The following is a 19,087-nucleotide window of genomic DNA, read 5'->3' on the forward strand; positions in this document are numbered from 1 at the left end:
CCAAATGTGGGCACCTGTGCATATCCCAGGATTTCCTGTAGCTGCCAAGTAGAAGAAAGGGGATGATGTATGAAAGGAGAAGGGAGAAGAGGTAGTTGGAGTGTTAAGATACTTTACAAGTGGGACAGGGAAAAAAAGGCAATGATTATCACCTACCTAGGATAGAATATATGTTAATGTGTATTTGGACTACAAAAACCTCCCAAAATCTGCTTCCTGGAAGGGATTTCGTCGACATTGATTATATACTGACACATTAAGGTGGCTAATTCAACATCTGCCTGCGACGGTAAAACCTGCAATTGACTACCAAAGTACATAAAAAATGGGGGGAGTGGCAGATGTGTGCATGTATGGGTGTACATATATGCCTGAGAAAAACACTAATAAATATGTAGAGAATCTAGTTTGAGGGTAGATCTTTGTGATTTCTATTGTGGTGGATATCTTGTGTCAAGAGTAGGAAGTTCTGGATATCAGAGTGGTTATCTCTGATTTTAAGCACTGTTTCTGAAAGACTTTTTAGTGATCAGTGGGATACAATCTTAATTGACCATACAAAATGTAGTGCTGGTTTTATTCACTGAAACTTTAAAGGAGGTAAATGAGTGGTAGGGGCAAGCTTACCCTAATTAGTACGGGTCTTTGCTAGGCAGTCAACTAAGGCAAATTGTGGGTAGAGAAAAATATGGAAAGTATTGCATGATCCTGTTAAACACTGACAAAGAACTGTATACGTGTGAAGAGCAGCTTGTGTCTTCCATTTTGGTGACCAGGTCATTTAACATCTACATTGTATTGTAGCAGCACTTTCAGTTTTAATGGTAAAACCTGAATCTTTAAAACTAATTCAACATAAACAGAATTAAGTTTTGAAGGTTAGAGAAGATGACAGCTCCAAGTTTTGCCTACAGATACTTCCTTGGGACACCTTACAGTTGAAGTGTAACTGATTGTTTCTCATTCAAAGGGAAGTCTTAGGTGCCTTCATTTAATCTGTAAAATATGTGGCTCCTACACTAGCAAAAAGTAGTACTTGAGGATCTTGCCAAAGATAAAATTGTCTGCTAATATTTGTCGTAAGTCTGGTTGAGAAGATATTTGTGGAGTAATATTTGATGAACATTCAGTCCATTTGTTACTGCGAATATCCTAAATTGTATCCTTTCATAAAGTGGGACTACCAGAAATTTACACATATTTTTTGAGTTTTGCATGTCAGTTGTGTGCTACACTGTCCTTGGGCGTTGGTGCTAAATGACCCTTGTTTTTAGGGACCTTATAGTGAAGTGGAGAGGAAGATGATTAAACTTGGGATTGTAGTGCAGCACACACAAGTGCTGTTGATTTACATAGGTAGACACTGCAGGGGTCAGGAAAAGCTTTCCACAAGAGCTAAAGTTGAGTCTGAAAAGACTTAAAGAAGTTCATTTAGGTGAGTTGGGTTAAATGGCATTCAGCCACAGGGGTTATAATATGTCTAGTGACCCTGGTAGGAAGATGGCAGAGTTTAAAGTGGAGGTAAGGAGGAGAATTGGAAAGATAGGATTGGAGAGAGAGGTAGGGGTCCACCAGATTTAAGCGCTTTATCTAATTTGAACAATACTGAAAGACTTCGAAATCTAAGATGATAGCTTGAGAAGATTTAGACTATATTGTCCTGGAATCCTTACAGAATTACTGTGTCTTTGTTCTCTCTGAATTGAGATAGGACTTAGGCTCATGACTTTCCTTAAGGGACTGACTATTAAAAAGATGAGATTATGAAACTTTGCATCTGTTAAGAGAATGTTGTTAAAGATATACTTTGTTACAACTCTGTGTCCTCTGTAATAACCCGTTATACGAAATTTCTTTTAAAGCTTAGTACTAGAAATGAGGTGGCCTCCAAAGAATTGGCATGATTCCTTTCTATGGATAATGAGAATTGAATGTAATTTACTGAATACCTTTTATTTTTGTATCTTCAGAAGTTGAACTTAGAGTTTACTTACTCCTTTTGTTATTCAGTATTTGTTTCATTATTTTCAAAGATTAGTTTTTGTTTTATTTTTATATTTTCTATGCGATACTTAGTGCGCCTTCAAAATTTTTATTTAAATGAATATAGAGTAAATGTCACTTAAATTATACTCAGTATTTCTACCACTGACCCTTTTAGAGGTGTGCAACTTTAATAATCCTTGAAACTAACATAGATTTAGTTTCTCTTTTTGGATACTGCAGTCCAGGTGTTTGGGGTATGTTTTTTTGGTTGGTTTTCTTTTTTTTTAAGATTTTTAAATTATTATTATTTTTTTTTTACTTTTAGAGAGGGGAAGGGAGGGAGAAAAAGAGGGAGTGAAACTTAAGCATGTGATTGCCCTAATGGGGACCTGACCTGCAACCCAGGCATGTGCCCTGACTGGGAATCGAACCAGAGACCCTTTGGTTCTCAGGCCAGCACTCAGTCCACTGAGCCAGACCAGCTAGGGCTATTTTCTAAACAAAGATTAAGAATGTTTTTAACTTGGAAATCTTTTGGAAATTGGTTTGGTCCTCCACTCAGAGTTATCGGGAAACAAATGATCACTTGTTCAAGGCTTATTCTTGAATATTTGAGTAACTTTAAAAGTCACAGTTCATAGTTATCACCTGAAAGATTCCTCTTGCTTACTTCAAAGATATGTACAGCTCACATATTATTAGACTTCATAATAGTGATAATAAAATAAACATTTTAAAACTTAGCTGTCATAAGTTATGGCTTTTCTTAGGCAAAAGTTGAAGTTGAAAATGAATGTTTTGTAACTGATGCATTCATTTTTCTTAATTTTCTTGGAAATGACTCAAAATACTGTTTCTTCAAAATATCTTCTTCGGGTTAACATATTTACAAAAGAAAGTTATGATAATATTGGGTTAAAGGTAAGCAGTTATAATTGTAGGACTTGTCAGAGCCTTTATTATGCTAATGACATAGAGAATGAATTCCAATATGACCATGTGCTCAGCCTGCAAAAGAAGGAGTGAGTGCTGGGGATCAGCATGTGTATTGGACAAGGAAGCTCTTATTTCTTAGAACACTGTGAGGTGGTAATTAAAGAATACACTTTGGAAAATTATAAAGGAAAAAAAATCCTTTTAAAACCACTTTAACATCTGCTGCTTAATGGTTTTTTATTTTTTTTCCCAGGTTGTCTCAGACCATGCATTCAAATGGCTTCCCTTATTTTTCTTATAACCTAATTAATGCTTCTTAAGTTATTTCTCCTTGGTGTTTTATTGATGCTAATTGATAATGTGTAACAATTAAAAGTTACAAGATAGAGTCCTAACTGTTGTAGCTCAGTTGGTTGGGTACTGTCCCCCAAAGTGCAAAGGTTGCAGGTTGGATACCCTGGTCAGGGCTGCCTGGGTTGCGGGCGTGGTCCCAATCAGGGCGTGTACCAGAGGCAAGGGATTGTTGTTTCTCTCCTCTTTTTCCCTCCCTTCCCCTCTCTCTAAAAATAAATAAAAAGGACCCTTGGACAAAGACGGGGGGCGGGGCACGGGGGTGGTAGGAGGAGTAGGGCAGTGGAGAGTAATGGGGGAAAATAGGGACAACTGTAATTGAACAATTAAAAAATAAAAAAATCTTTTAAAAAATTACTATATAGTCATTTGAGACAAGTCTTCCATTGTTGGGCGTTCAACCTAGTACTTTTATGAATTGAAAATTGCAAAAGATCGCTTGTACTATATTCTGTGATAAACCTCTAAACGGCAATACACTTAACCTGTATTTATATAGGAACCTTTACAAGAAGACTTTATTTTGTTAACTTCAGCAAGCCTTACAGTTCACAGAAATGCAGAGAGAAAGCCAACAGTACTTCCTCTCCTACCAAAGGTAGATGTTTATTTTCTTCATAGTTTTTTAAAACAAAAATGGGGTCATAATGATACACCTTAGGCAACTTGGTGTTTTAAATTAATATCATGAACATTTTATTATTATTTTAGAGATTTTATTTATTTTTAGAGAGGGAAAGGGAGGGAGAAAGAGAGGGAAGCATCAATATGTGGTTGCCTCTCACAGGCCCCCTGCTGGGGACCTGGCCCACAACCTTGGCATGTGCCCTAACTGGGAATCGAACCGGCAACCCTTTGGTTCGCAGGCCAGCACACAAACCACTGAGCCACACCAACCAGGGCTATTATATTAGTAACATTATTAACTTGCAATATTTAGTGTGTAGCTTTTTATTTAGCTAAATCATTTTTCTATCGTTGAACTTAGGTTCAGTTTTTATTTTTTAACCACTATAAGCAATCTTGCAGAAAAAAAAAATCATATAGGTCATTCCATCATGTAGGTGCTCTTGTTTATGTAAGGTAAATTCCCAGGAAAGAAATTACTGGATCAGGAAATTTTGATTTTTAAACAGAAAAATGTTTACTCATTATGGTGGGTAATTAATACTCTGGAAAGCACATATGTTTCAATTTCATACATTATCTCATTTAGTCTTCACAGGTATCCTATGAGGGAATCATTATTACTCTCAGCTGCAAATTGAGAAACAGGACCAGAGAGTTCAAGTGGCCTGAGTTATTCAACTAGAGACAAACATGAAACTGTAGTCTAGGTTTTTGATTCTAGTTTCTGTTACTCAATGATGAAATGATACAAAACATTGTAGGTAGAAAACCATTAGGGTGTTTGAGGATATGTTCCTTAGCTATAGGTGCTATGGTGAAAGTTCTCAACTCAGTCTGCACAGAGAAGCATCACCTGGAAAGCTTAAAAAATACTAATAAAAATCTATGCCTATTTCCCTGCCCAGACTAATTCAAATAAGTTTTGGATAGGTGGGAGCTGAGTATTTGTAGTTTTTTAAATGTTCTACCTAGTATCCGATGCACTTACCTGTAATAAGAGAAGCATACCTTTTATCCATCCCAAATCTTAATGTGTGTTTTACTCCAGGTGGTTAAACCTTCAAGGCACCAAACTTAGAGTCAACTTCCTTTAGTAATTAATCTTTTTTATTCACATTGCCGTTAGGAATGAAACAGCACAGAACTGGAGTATTGTGGTTTCCACTGGGATTTCCAAATTCAGATCATTGATAGTCTTGAGTGGTAGGAGTACTGAATGGCAAAATTTTTTTAACTGAGTTCACTTCTTCCCTAACTTATTGATAATACTTGCAAAGTAAAGAACAGTTCTGTGAAATATGTAAATCATGTTTTATCACAGTATACTGTCCGATACATTGAGGAGTTTTAAATACACGATTCAGTTGACTCCATTTTATTTTATTTTTACACTTTGACGAGTATATCAAAGAGTAGTGCAGAACTAACCTAGATGAAATAGTTAGAAAACTGAGTGCTAAAAACATAAGTGCAATTCCTTTAAATCGGGTGGTGAGAGAATGTTTAGATCTGCAAATTTGATTTTGCTTTTTTAAAACCCAAAGTGTCATGAAAGTGTGGCTAGAGGTAGTCACTACCATAGTCACTGGGTATACATGTAAATTCCTTTATAGCGCCTTAAAAACCCTTCGAAGTTTACAAATAAGACTAGTGAGATTCTCTTTTAAGTGATGCTGTAAGTTATGTCATAATACATAGCTTCTGTGTATAGGTGTATTTATGAAATGTTTGCATTCTACCATATATAAAGCCATTGATTTCCAAACTAACCTGACTGTAATAAGGACTATATAAATGTGTCCAGTGATTTTTAACATATATTTTATTATTTTTTATTCCTATCCTCTGCTCTTCCCCCACCCTTGACAACCATCAGCTTGTTCACTGTATCTTTGGTCTGTTTTTATTTTGTTTATTTATTTTGGTTTCTTAGATTCCATATATAAGTGAGATTATACAGTATTTGTCTTTCTCTGACTTATTTCAGTTAGCATAATACTCTCTTGGTCCATCCATGTTGGACCAAGATTCCATTTTTTTGAATTACACTTAGCATACAGTATTGTATTAGCTTTAGCTGTACAACAGATTTCAGATGAGATCAGGTGCATTCAGGGTGGTATGGCCGTAGACTATACAAGATTTCATTCTTTTTATTGCTGAATGGTATTCCAGTTTGTGTTTGTGCATACATACAGCTTCTTTATCCATTCATTTAACACATGTATTTTAAATATTTTCAGAGTTACAAGTAATGAGTGGGAAGTAGTCAAGGAGTAAAGTATAAAATGTAAAATTAAATCATATGTGCTCTTTTCCCATACGTGACTGTTATTAGCAGTGAAGTGTCTTTGTTTCTTTTTGTTTTCCAGGTATGCATAAATATGTATGCTTGTATTCGGTTTTTACAAAAGTGGGATGATAGAAACAGACTGTTTTTCACCTTGCCGTTTTACTTAGTATCCTGGAATTTTTGCCATATATGTATAAATACATCCATCTTGTGCTTTTTAATGGGTGTAGTTGATAACTATCAATTTCACTCTCTATTACTATATCCTTAATATTCTTCTTTTTGGTCTCCTTCCTCATAACTGTTAACATTTCATTGAACGGTGGCATAACCAGAAGTTTGCAAAATTGCATTTCATGGTTTTTTCTGTCCTAATTCTCATTTAGAGAAGTTTTAAAGTCTAATGATCATGTCATAGATGGTGTTATTAATATATTGAGGAATACCACCTAAATGCCATTGGAATTAAGAAAAAGACTGCTTGCGGGTTGGTTCCAGTGAAGGAAGCGGCATTTGAGCCAAATTTTGAAGGATTTGTAGGATTTGCACATGAAGAGCGAATGGCCAGAGCTCTCCAGGGACTGTAGTAGGATAAGCAAAAGGAAGGCTGAGGAGTGAGCTTTTAGAGTTTTACAATTAACATATCAGCTGAGTAATGGTTTATGCTTGGTAGCGTGGCATTCTCCACCATTTTAGGAGCTTTGGCTATTAGGGTGGGAGAAGTGGCTATAATTTCCTTGTTTGTACATTTATAAAGAGGGAATACAATACCTACTTTGCTGGATTGTAGCATCTCTACATTTTATGCTAGATCATCTCTAGCATAAAATTGGTCCAACAATGTTTGTGCTTATTTCAAAAATTCATATATTAAAAATGATGATTGAGGAAGTAACACATGACTTTAAATTTATACAGTTTATTATATATAATGTGTACCCTCACCAGAGGACATTATTTTCAGTGCTTTTAGAGAGGAAGGGAGAGAAGGAAATATCAGTGCAAGAGAAAAGCGTTGATTGGTTGCCTTCCTGCACCAGAGATCATATGCACCCTGACCAGGGATTGAACCCAACCTGCAACCTTTCGGTAACGGGACAGTGCTCCAACCAACTGAGCCACACCGGCCAGGATGGATTTTAGAATTTAATAAAACACAGTTCTTTTGCTAGGAAGCAGAATCAAAACCTCAAAAACTAACTTTTATTCAGCCCTGACCCATGTGGCTCAGTTGGGTAGGACAAATCTAAAGGTTGCTGATTCAGTCCCCAGTCAGGGTACATGCAAGAGGTAACCAATTCATGTTTCTATCTCTCATCTATGTTTCTCTCCCTCCCTTCTCTCTCTAAAAATAAAATCTTTTTTTAAACTGGGGAAAAAATCAAAGCAATGATTTTGTGATACTTGAAAAATACATGACATTCAAGTTTCACTGTTGATAATGTGTCATTAGGAACATTCATGCTTATTCATTTTTAAATTGTTTATTGCTGTTTTTCCATGTCTAAAATGTTTATTGTGTAGCTCTTTACAGAAAAAGTTTGTTGACCCTTGCACTGGGCAGAGGAAAAAGTTGATCCATAGTGGTAAGAGATGTCACGTTTATTCAGATGTTCTTTAGTTTATGACTTCATCTGTTTGGACCACAGATCAAAACCTGGAATAAGCAAAAAGTAGCTTCAGTAAAGTTTCAGTGCTTTACTCTTGAGAAAATTTCTTAAGTCTACTAGCGTACTTTCTTTTTTTCTTAATAAAAACCTCCCTCTTCTCATTCATCAGTCACACAGATTTATAGTAGAAAGGTAATAAAATTCAGATAAATAGATGAAAAAATTGGTGTACTCTGATCATGTAAGGACTGTTAGGGATTTTGGTTTATTTCCTTTTAGTATTTTTTAAAAAATATATTTTACTGATTTTGCTCTTACAGTTGTCTCAGTTTTTCCCCTTTTGCCCCTGCCCGGTACCCTTCTCCCCTCCTGCAATTCTCTTCCCCCCCTTAGTTCATGTCCGTGGCTCATACTTACAAGTTCTTTGGCTTCTCCATTTCCTATATTATTCTTAATATCCCCCCGTCTATTTTGGAGCTACCAATTATGATTCTTAATCCCTGTTTTCCCCCATTCTTCCCCTTCCCCCTCCCAGCTGATAACCCTCCAAATGATCTCCATATCTGATTCTGTGCCTGTTCAGTTGTTTGCTTAGTATTTTTAAATTTAGTTGATAGTTGTGAATTTCTTGCCCTTTTAATGTTCGTAGTTTTGATCTTAAATAAGTCCCGTTAACATTTCAGGTAATAATGGCTTGGTGATGGTGAACTCCTTTAGCGTTACCTTGTCTAGGAAGCACTTTATCTGCTCTTCCATTCTAAATGATAGCTTTGCTGGATAGAGTAATCTAGGTTGTATGTCCCTGCTTTTCATCACTTTGAATCCCTGCTTTTCATCACTTTGAATACTTCTTTGCCAGGCCCTTCTTGCCTGCAAAGTTTCTTTTGAGGAATCAACTGATAGTCTTATAGGAACTCCTTTGTAGGTAACTCTGCTTTTCTCTTGATGCTCTTAAGATCCACTCTTTATGAGAGAGTAAATACCTTTGGCATTTTTTTTTTTTTCTAGAGACAAACATATCTAACAACATAATATGTGATTAACCTGGCATTTCAAATCAGTGGGTAAAATAAGGCTTATTCAACAAATAAGGTGCATGGACCACTATTGCTTGAAATAAAACAAATATAGAGCCTTATTTCACAGTATACAAAAAATATTCGGGTAAGTTAAAAATAAATATGTAGCATCTTAGGAGTTTTAGGAGAAAATACAAACTAATATTTTTCTTACCCTGAAGTAAAATATTCAAACCCGGAAGCTATAAAGTAAAATATTGACAATATGACTATATTAGACATTTAAAACTACAGTAATATACATATAAAAAAAAGTTAAAGGACAAGTAATAGAATAGGAAAGTATTTGCCACACATCTAAAAAAGGGTTAATGGTTTGTTTTGTTTTTTCAGGGAAAAAATTGTATAAACATTTAATCAAAAGAAGGATAAAGAATACCAAAAAGTCATTTACAGCTCTTTAAAAAATAATAGAGGTAGGCAAGAAATATACAAAAAACAGGTTTAGTTTCAACAAATAATAAAGGAACAATTAAAATAATACATCATCACAATCAGATTAATATGTCTTAAAAATATTGGTAATATCAAGTATTGGCAACTGTGAAAGGAACTGGGTATTCATAGATTCTTTTTCTTCATCCTAACGCAGTCCCTTTAGCATATTTTGCAGTGCTGGTTTGGTGGAGGTGTATTCTTTTAGCCGCCTTTTGTCTGGGAAACTCCTTATTTCACCTTCTATTTTAATTGAGAGCCTTGCTGGGTAGAGCAGTCCTGGTTGCCGGCCTTTGCTTTTCATGACTTGGAATATTTCTTGCCAGTCCCTTCTGGCTTGCAGTGTTTCTGTTGAGAAGTCAGCTGCTAGCCGTATCAGGGTTCCCTTACATGTTACTACCTCTTTCTCCCTTGCTGCCTTTAGGATTCTCTCTTTGTCTTTGACATTTGCCATTTTAATGATGAGGTGCCTTGGAGTGGGCCTCATTGGGTTCCTCCTGAATGGGACCCTCCGTGCTTCCTGGACTTGTGTGACTTTTCCTCTCCTCCAATTAGGGAAGTTTTCCATCATTACTTTTTCCAACAGGTTCTCTATTCCTTGCTCCTCCTCTTCTCCTTCTGGTATCCCTGCTATATGCATATTATTACATTTCAGGTTGTCCTGCATTGCCCTCAACACCTCTTCATTTTTTTTTAGTCTTTTTTCATTTTCTTTGTCTTTCTAGGAGCTTTTTTCTACCTTGTCCTCCAGCTCGCTGATTCAATCCTTGGCTTCATCTAGCCTGCTTTTGATTCCTTCTGCTGTGTTCTTTAACTCAGAGATTGTATTTGTCATTTTCTCTTGTCTCTTATTGATAGTTTCTGTGTCCTATTTCATGCTGATATAGTTTGCAGTTAGTTCCTTGTAGTTTCACTGTAGTTTTTTGTAATTCTCTCTGAGCTCACTGAGCTCATTGAGCTTCCTTAGAAATGTTGTTTGGAACTCAATATCTAATAGTTTACTTGCCTCTATTTCATTTAGTTCTCTTTCTGGGAATTCCTCCTTTCCCTTCAAGTGGGGGATATTTCTTTGTCTTCCCATTATTCGTGAGACTCTTCTTTTTTGCTTCTGTTTCTTAAGTTGATCTGTCTTGATTTCCTGACTTTGTGGTGTGAACTCCTATGGTAGGAGACCGCTGTTTTTACTTTCTGGATCTGCCTCTGATGACGTCTGTCCCTGTCTGACCTTAGGGAGTCTGTTCTAGACTTCCAGGAATCTACTGTTTGTGGCTGTCTCCTTCAGCTGTTAAGTCATTCTGCCTTTAAAAAAAAAAAAAAAATTTCATGTATTTATTTTTAGAGAGAGGGGAAGGGGAGAGGGAGAGAAACATCAGTGTATGGTTGCCTCACATGCCCCCTACTGGGAACCTGGCCTGCAACCCAGGCATGTGCCCGGACTGGGAATCAAACCAGTGACCCTTTAGTTCTCAGGCCAGTGCTCTATCCACTTAGTTACACCAGCCAGGGCTCCTTTGGCATTTTAATTATGATATGTCTTGGTGTGGCCCTTTTTGGATCCAACTTATTTGGCACTCTCTGGACTTCCTCCTGGACTTGTATGTCTATTTCCTTCACCATATTAGGGAAGTTTGTTTTCATTGTTTTTTCAGATAAGTTTTCAATTTCTTGTTCTTCCTCTTCTCCTTCTGATATCCCTGTAATTCAAATGTTGGTATGTTTGGAGGTATCCTCATTGTTTTGAATTTTTTTTTCTTCTTGCTGTTCTGTTTGAATGTTTATTTCTTCCATATGTTCCAAATCATTGGTTTAATTCTGGCTCCCTCCCCTCTACTGGTGGTTCCCTGTAGATTTTTCTTTATTTCACTTAATGTAACCTTCATTTCTTCCTTTACATTGTTGCCATACTCACTGAGTTCTCTGAGTATCCAGATCCCCAGTGTTTTAAACTCTGCATCTGATAGGTTGGTTATCTCTCTTTGTTTAGTTCTTTTTCTGGGGTTTTGTTCTCTTCTTTCATTTGGGTCATATTTCTTTTTCTCCTCAATTTGGTAGCCTCCCTGTGTTTGTTTCTGTACATTAGGTAGAGCCACTCTGACTCCCTGTCTTAGTAATGTGGCTTACTGTAGAAAAGGCACCTGTAAATTGTGTGGGTCGAAGCCTTGGGTAATCATCAGGGTGGGGCAACCCGATTCACCTCTTTGTGGCTCTGTGTGGAGGGAGGGCTCAGCGAGGGCTCGGAGAGGGGACAGTGCTGCTGTCTGGCTTCTGGAGGTTTGCTGGGCACTCGCCAGGTTTCCGATCACTTCATCCACTTCCCGTATGTGTCTAGTGCCCTTCCAACTGTGGCCCTAGTGGTGAATTCGAGCGTGGGTGAGTTCGCGTATGTCCTAAGTTCGTGCAGGCCCTTTAAACAGAGTCTCCTGAAAATCTGGCAGTTTTCTTCTGCCCCAACCATCACTAGTTTTTAAAGTCAGAAGTTATGAGGATTTATCGGCACTGAGGCTGGGATCACTTGCTCTCAAGGTATCCCTCCTGATTTTTATCCACTACACATGAATGTGGGACTGTCCTTGCCGCTGCTGCCACCTCTCCATGCCACACTGTGTCTCCATGCTTCTCCATGCCTCTCCGCCTGTCTCCATGACTCTGTCCCCCTACCTGTCTGGATGACTGTGGCCTCTTTAAATCCTTGGCTGTCGGACTTCCATACAGCTCGAGTTTTCTGATGGTTCTGGGTGTTATTTGTTTTGAGATCTAGTTGTAATTCTATGGTTGCATGAGGAAGTGAAGCATGTATACCTACGCCTCCATCATGACCAGAAGTCTTTCCCTTTTCAGTATTTCTTAACGTTACTATACAAGCATTTTCTCAACTGTTTTTAATAGCTACATGATATTCCATTTTATAGTAGTGCTATATTACATACTGTGGGACAGTTATTTAGTTTATTATTTCAGGATTGCAAGCAACACTACTACAAACATCTTTGTACGTAAAGTTTTTTTATATTTAGGTTTTACTCTTTGGATTGATTCCCAAAGTTGGGTACTGGTTCAAGAGAATGAAAATATATATATATATTTATATTTATATTTGGCTATATATATATATATATATCCAAATTGTTTTCCTGAGAAAGCATTATAACTTTAGAATATGTTTGTGTTTGTATTAGAGGTAGTTTCCTTCCTAGAGCCTGTTTAATCTTACAGGTCTACCATAGTTGGATATCTAAGGCTACAGGTTACTGCAAATTAAAAGTAACCTAATTAGAAATGTTACAAGTGGTACCATTACTTTCAAGTCCAGTGATACTTAACCTGACAGCAAGACAGAAGGCTGAAGTCCTAACAAGAGCTGACTTGAGAGACAAACACGGAGCACCCAGAGAGCCTCAGAAAGTATCAGTTCTTTGTATAGTCTGTAATGATGCTCTTAATGATAAATAGTATTTGGTGAGCACTTTTTATTAATAGCTCACAAAGCACTTTTGACTGTATTATCTTGTTTGATCTTTACAACAGATAAGTAAATTAAGATTTAGGGGTTTAACAACTTGGAAAAGTGAAACCGTGAACTTAAAATAGCAGGATAATAGTCCATTTTTGAGCCATTTCCACCCTCAGTAATAGAACATTTACCTTAATAAAGATAGTCTGTTCTCAGAATACAGATAAATAAAATGTTACATGGAAGATTTTTAAAAAATGATTAATTGGCATGATCTTTGTATATTGAACCCAGACTTTAGGGGGTTAATATCATTTTATGTATGGTCATAAATTGAATAATGAAACCAAAATTGTGCAGATGCATTGTCAAGAAAATAGGATTTAAATTTGTAGCATTCTTAAGAAATTAGAAAGCTGTATTAAATATTAGGTGATTCCTGATACCATGTTAGCAGTATCCTGAAGCTTTGTATGATTTGCCATTAGGTTTGGGAAGTAGTTAATACTTGGACAAAGTTGAGGCTGTAATGAGAGATCTAGAAAATATAAAGGCAATAAGTATAAGGTTTAAGAGAAATTGAGATCGCAAATGTAAATCTAAAAGGAAAAGTATAAAGGGCTTAGAGTCAAGAACAATATGAAATCCTATGAAGTACTTAGAGAATAGTGAATGTATGCTTTGTCCAAATTTAGGGAATCTTAAAAATTTAGAAATCAAAGAGGTTAAAGCAAACTGTACTAAGACATTAATGTGCCATATTAAAATAGGGAACTTAGATTGTATGACTATGAAGTAGTAGGACACATTTGGACCAACATTTCTTTACTTGATAATTGGTGGTTATATATAAGAATCCATAGTATATGTATATAAAAGTTTATTATGTATATGTGTGTGTTGTGTGATAAAATATTTTGATCTCAAACTGGGTTTTGCTTTAAAATTTAGCGTCATGGTATGGCTAGAGATAGTTATAGTGGATATTGAATGTGCATGTAAATTAGATCATCTACAAATGTTACAAAATTCATAATACAGTGTTGAAATTTTTGCTTGAAATGGGCATGTGTATTTTGAAGAGATTAAGAGGAAAAAATAGTCCTTTGTACTTACGCACATACTTCCATTTTTGGCGTTCATTCCTTCCTGATGATCCACATTTACATCTGTTATCATTTCCCTTTAGTCTGAAGAATTTTTTAAAAAGCATTTTTTGAGGTGGAAGCCTGTTGTAATGAACTTCCTTTTTATTTAAAATGTCTTTGTTTTAGCTTTTAATTATTTTTTAATATTCACCTTAGGATATATACTCACTGCTTTTAGAGAGGAAGGAAGAAAGGTAGTGGGGTTGGGGAAGACACACACATCAACTGGTTGCCTCCTGCATGCACCCTGACCAGGGGTCAGTGAACCTGCATCCTAACCAGGAATTGAACCCACAGCCTTGTGGCGTATGGGACGACACTCCAACCAACTGAGCCATCCAGCTAGGGCAACCTTTAATCTTGCAGCAGATAAAATTCTAGTTTGGCATTTTTTTTTTCTTCCAGCATTTTTTATTCTGGTCCCCATTGTTTGTAGCGCAAACTCAGTGGTTATTTGTATCATTTTCCCCCTTTATGTAATTTTTTTCCCCCTTCTAGCTATTCTCAGGATCTTTTTATCTTCGGTTTTCAGCATTTTTATTATAATGTGCATGGGTATGAGTTTGTTTTTTCTTACTTATCTTGCCTAGGGTTCATTGAGTATCTTGAATCTGTAAATTTTGCTTTCATGAAATTTGGAGAAATCTGTGGTCGTCGTCTTTTTCTTTCTTCAGATTGGAAACCTCTATTGACCTGTCTTCAAATTCACTGACCCTTTATCTCCAATCTAATGTTAAGTGCATTCAGTGAAATTTTTTAAAGATGTTTTTTCGGTTTTAGGATTTCCTTTTGGTTATTTTTGTAGTTTTGCTTTGCTGAAATTTTGTATTCTTTTTCCTTTGATTAGGAGCATGATTTTTTTTCCTCCCCATTCATCTTTGCACACAGTTGTAGTAGTTGTTTTAAGATCTTTGCTAATTCTAATCTCTGGGTTATCTTGGGGTTGGTCTTGATTGAATTTTCCTTTTTCTACGTATGTCTAAAAATTTTGGGTTTTTTATGTTTAAAAGTTTTGGGTTGTGTTCCAGGTTCATGTTGACATTGAAGATGGTCTAGATTTTATGTTCTTACAGAGAATATAGGCTCTGTCTTAGTTTTTGTTTTCATGGGACTTAAACTTTCTGACTTGTGTGGTGGTCAGCAGCAAACATTTTGCTGAGCTCTTTGAGCCTTAATTGGGCTACTTGGAATCTGTCCCACATGTGTAGTTCAGGGATTGTCTAAAAATCCAGGCAGAATTTGGTTGCCTCCTTTTTAAGACTTCTCAGTTTCCAGCTGCTCTCTTTATCCCAAACTCACTGTCCTTTGGCTCTTCAGGGCTTTAAGACTGGTTTTTTAATAGGCATTTAAGTTTTATTTATTTTAAATTACATTTATATTTTTGTTTATTTTGTTCAGAGTTTTATTATCTGTAGGGAGGTTTGGTCTTAGAGGAGGAGGAGCTACTCCTCCAATTACCAGGAAACATCAGATTCATTTAAACTCATTAAGAATAGTGATCATATTTTAACTCAGTTTTTTCTTTATAAAATCTTACACATTAAAGATGCCCCCTAAAAGCTTACTGAATTAATGGGTCAATGAAATATTTATTTTGTGAAAACTGTTAATGAACTAGTTTTTCTAACAAGATAAAAGAATAGCTTATTTGCTGTCACATAGCTTTGATATAGTATCTGTTCAGATATTTTGCCCATTTTTTAATTGGGTTGTTTGTTTCCCTATTTTTTAAAAAGTTTTTAATATATTCTGTATACAAGACCTGTATTGCATATGTGACTTGTGAATATTTTTCTCCTGGTCTGTGATGTTTTTTGTAAAACACATTATGGAAATCAAATTTTCACATACCAGCTTTTCTTTTATGAACTCTGCTTTTGATGTTGATCTGAAAACTCATTACCAAACACAAGTTCACACAGCTTTTCTCCATTTTTCTAGAAGTTTTATAATGTTGGATGTTATATTTAGGTATGTGTACAATCTTTTGTGAATTAATTTTTATATTAAGGTGTGAGGTATGTGCTGAGGTTCTTTTTTACATATAGGTGGGGCAAAACTTTTGTTTTGTAAAACTTTTGTAGGTTTACAGTCATGAGTACACAAAACAGTTTATTCTTGTATTATTAATTGTGTTATTTTTTTCCATACAAACAACTGTAAATGTACTTTTGCCCCATCCTGTATGAACATGCAATTGTTGAAGTGCCATTTGATAAAAAGATCGAAGAGCTTTTCTTAATATCTAACTTTTGAATGCTTATATACTTGGTAGTGTCGTGTTTTGTGTTACCTTAATTAATCTTCACAGCAATCCATGTGGCAGCTTCTGCAGTTATGTTCCCCTGAGGAAATTGCGGGGGGGGGGTGGAGAAGGGAGGCAGAAACAATTTACTTGGCCAGAATCATAAAAGCACCAGCTGCTAGAACTATAATTTGAATCCCTTACTCTTCCCTTGTAAGTCACATTTACGAGTTTGAGCTTTATCTTTAAGTCAAAGATTACACATGAGAGTCACACTATCAGACTGCAATTCAGAAAGATGACTACATTTTTGAAGAGTAGATTGTAGGATGGGAAGACAGGTGAGGATTGCAGTATTTTAGGTAAGAGATGGTGGTGGTCTGAACAACCAAACAACTGGAAAATGGAGAGATTTAAGTAAAACAAGAGGTTGACTTTAGTGATTGGATATTGGTGTGAGAAAGAATTAAGTGGGGAAGAAAGAAGAATAAAGTTGGAATTTCCTGTGGTGTCTCCAGGGATGGGAGGAAGAAGATAGTTGGAAGTTTTGAAGAGGGGAGAGATTTGGTTTATAAATCCAAATATGGGGGTAAGGAGTCCTAAAGCAGTTAGAGTGAATGAAGTTGCTCAGGACAAAGGTTAGAGAAGAGAGTTCCTTGGATACAGTACTAAGGGAACGCTAGCATTTATTTGAGAGTTGAAGTGACAAATAGGAGTCTGTGAAGAAGCCTGAGAAGAAGCAACTAGACATGTAAGAAAGTGAAAAATAATTATTATAAGGAACAAAACAACAGAGAGCAGTGTTGTGGGGAGGGAAGAGTGCTTTGTAATTTCAGAATGCTATGGCGTTTTAGAGAGGACTGACTGAAGAAAATAACAGAATTATATTGTAAGGCCCAAAACTTTGAAGGCTGTGAATTTGTTTCAGACCCAAGTGATTTTTTTCCAGCAGTATTAAACACTAAGGAGGCAAAGGGCCTCTGACTCAAGAACATATTTTCATGTGAAAGATAAAAGGCAACTGTTGGTTAGACCTGGAAAAATAGAAATACATGCTTTAGTTTTAGCTTGAGAAGGGAAAGGAATTATTCTTCAGGAAACATAATAATTGTAGCTGATTAATTTATATTTTGCTTTGAGGTAAAACTAAAGCATTACTTAAATAATTTCAGTGGGAAATTTTATTGGTATAAGATCTACAAATAATGAAGTGCTGAGAAAAGTAGCAAATTTTATAATAAGAACTGCAGTATTTTAAAAAAACTACATTTTGGTACTTGAGCTTGCTTATTTCCTCTGTTCTTTACTTTCTACTTAGTCTTTTTTAAAAATATATTTTAATAGCAGATGTACAGGAACAGCACAGAAGACAGACAACATTAAAAATACGTACTTGCATGTAGTACAGCTCATAAAAGTATAGTGAGTGGATGGAATCTACTGTATAAAAGTGCTACAAACACCATTTTGTAGTTGCTATCAATAAGAAATTTACTTTTTTTTTTAAAGAAAAACAAATGACATTGGAAAGATTTAACAGATTTATTTATATTGTTATAAAGTTGAACTGCTGAAACTTGTTCACTGAAATGTTTTTACTTGCATTGCTTTATGTCCCTGAAATTATATTTTAAAAATTCACAGACAAATGAAAGTGGAAAAACTGTCTGATTTCTGTTCACTATTTTTTCAACTTGCAATGATACATTGGGAACAAAACACCTAAATGTTGAGAACTACCAAAAACGGGAAGGAGGGAATTTTTTTTTTTTTTTTTTTAAAGAATGGAATGTTTCCCATTGTAGTGGATTCTCAAGCACGTTCATCACATATGCAATGTGCTATCGGGATATCTTTCGGCATAATTGTCACATGTTTGGCATGGGTAGGGCACAGGTTGGTGTCTTCAAAAAGGCCAGCCTGATAGGCCTCGCTTGCCACCAATGGCTGCACTCTGGAAGCGCAGATCTGTTTTGAAGTCCTGAGCAGTTTCTCATACCAGACTCTGGAGAGGAAGTTTGTGATTCAGAAATTCAACGGACTTCTGATAACATCTAACTTCAGGAAGGACCATGGTACCAGGCCTGTATGGTGAGGTTTCCTCACCCTTCCAGTAGAGGACACACGGTCATAAGCAGCTTTGGTAGCCGGTTGCTTCCTTTGTACTTTACCACCAGCCGATTTGCAATTTGCAGGTGGTCTCCTTTATGTGAGCCATGATGCAAAGCCCTCTTTACTCACCCCCCTTCTCCTTTTTACTACCCCCCCTCTTTCTCCTTCTGCCGAGCACGGTGAGCACTGGCAGTAGAGCGATGGCAGCTGCATACACAACTGAAAACATCTATTCTTTTGCTCAAGAAACTAGTAGGGTTTCTTTTGGTAGGAAGAATCACCCAAGAATCCTTGCCCAGGTTTTCCCGCAAATTTTAATGTAGATTGTTGTTATGTGCTCTATTTAGGAAAACCTGTCTTCATAGAGAAGTCTGTTCTTGTCCATCGTAGCTCATGCTAACATTAGTAGTAGCTTTAATACAATATAAAAATAGTTGACACAGTCTGTTAAAAATTTAAATTTTTCTTTCTACTAATTTATGTTTTTGTTATTCAACAGGTTTGATCTGTGGATGAAATGAATCATGATTTTCAAGCTCTTGCATTAGAATCTCGGGGAATGGGAGAGGTAAATATTTATGAGTGCAAAGAATGTATACCTCACTTTGATTACTTGAACCATTGAGACTTTTTAAACCATAAATCTTGAACAGTGGCTAATTGTGCAAGTTTTTTAAATCTCAGATTATACAATTATGTAGTGTGATTATCAATATTTTGAGATTTGTGTCTAGTTGATTTGATTGACGTGGTTAAATAATATATCACATTTTGGTAATGAATCATAAATACTTTGCTCAGAAAAGAGCCT

At 36.1% G+C, this 19,087-nt stretch overlaps 1 protein-coding gene across 6 annotated transcripts in view; it reads left to right on the forward strand.

The window, feature by feature from the left end:
• PUM2 (pumilio RNA binding family member 2) overlaps window positions 1-19,087 on the forward strand; it is an 87,837-nt gene that overhangs the window by 3,588 nt on the left and 65,162 nt on the right. For 5 of the 6 annotated variants that reach the window (XM_054569246.1, XM_054569264.1, XM_054569281.1 and 2 more), the window contains exon 2: window positions 18,776-18,844. In XM_054569246.1, coding sequence (XP_054425221.1) covers window positions 18,794-18,844 — 51 coding nt within the window. In that variant the 5' untranslated portion in view covers window positions 18,776-18,793. Of the gene's footprint in view, window positions 1-3,772; window positions 3,872-18,775; window positions 18,845-19,087 lie in introns of all 6 variants that reach the window. The other variant, XM_054569255.1, reaches the window with a different exon arrangement.

Source organism: Pteronotus mesoamericanus, unplaced genomic scaffold (assembly GCF_021234165.1).
Source record: "Pteronotus mesoamericanus isolate MK-2021 breed Mesoamerican mustached bat unplaced genomic scaffold, CSHL_Meso_final contig_101, whole genome shotgun sequence".
In the NCBI taxonomy this organism is placed as follows: domain Eukaryota; kingdom Metazoa; phylum Chordata; class Mammalia; order Chiroptera; family Mormoopidae; genus Pteronotus; species Pteronotus mesoamericanus.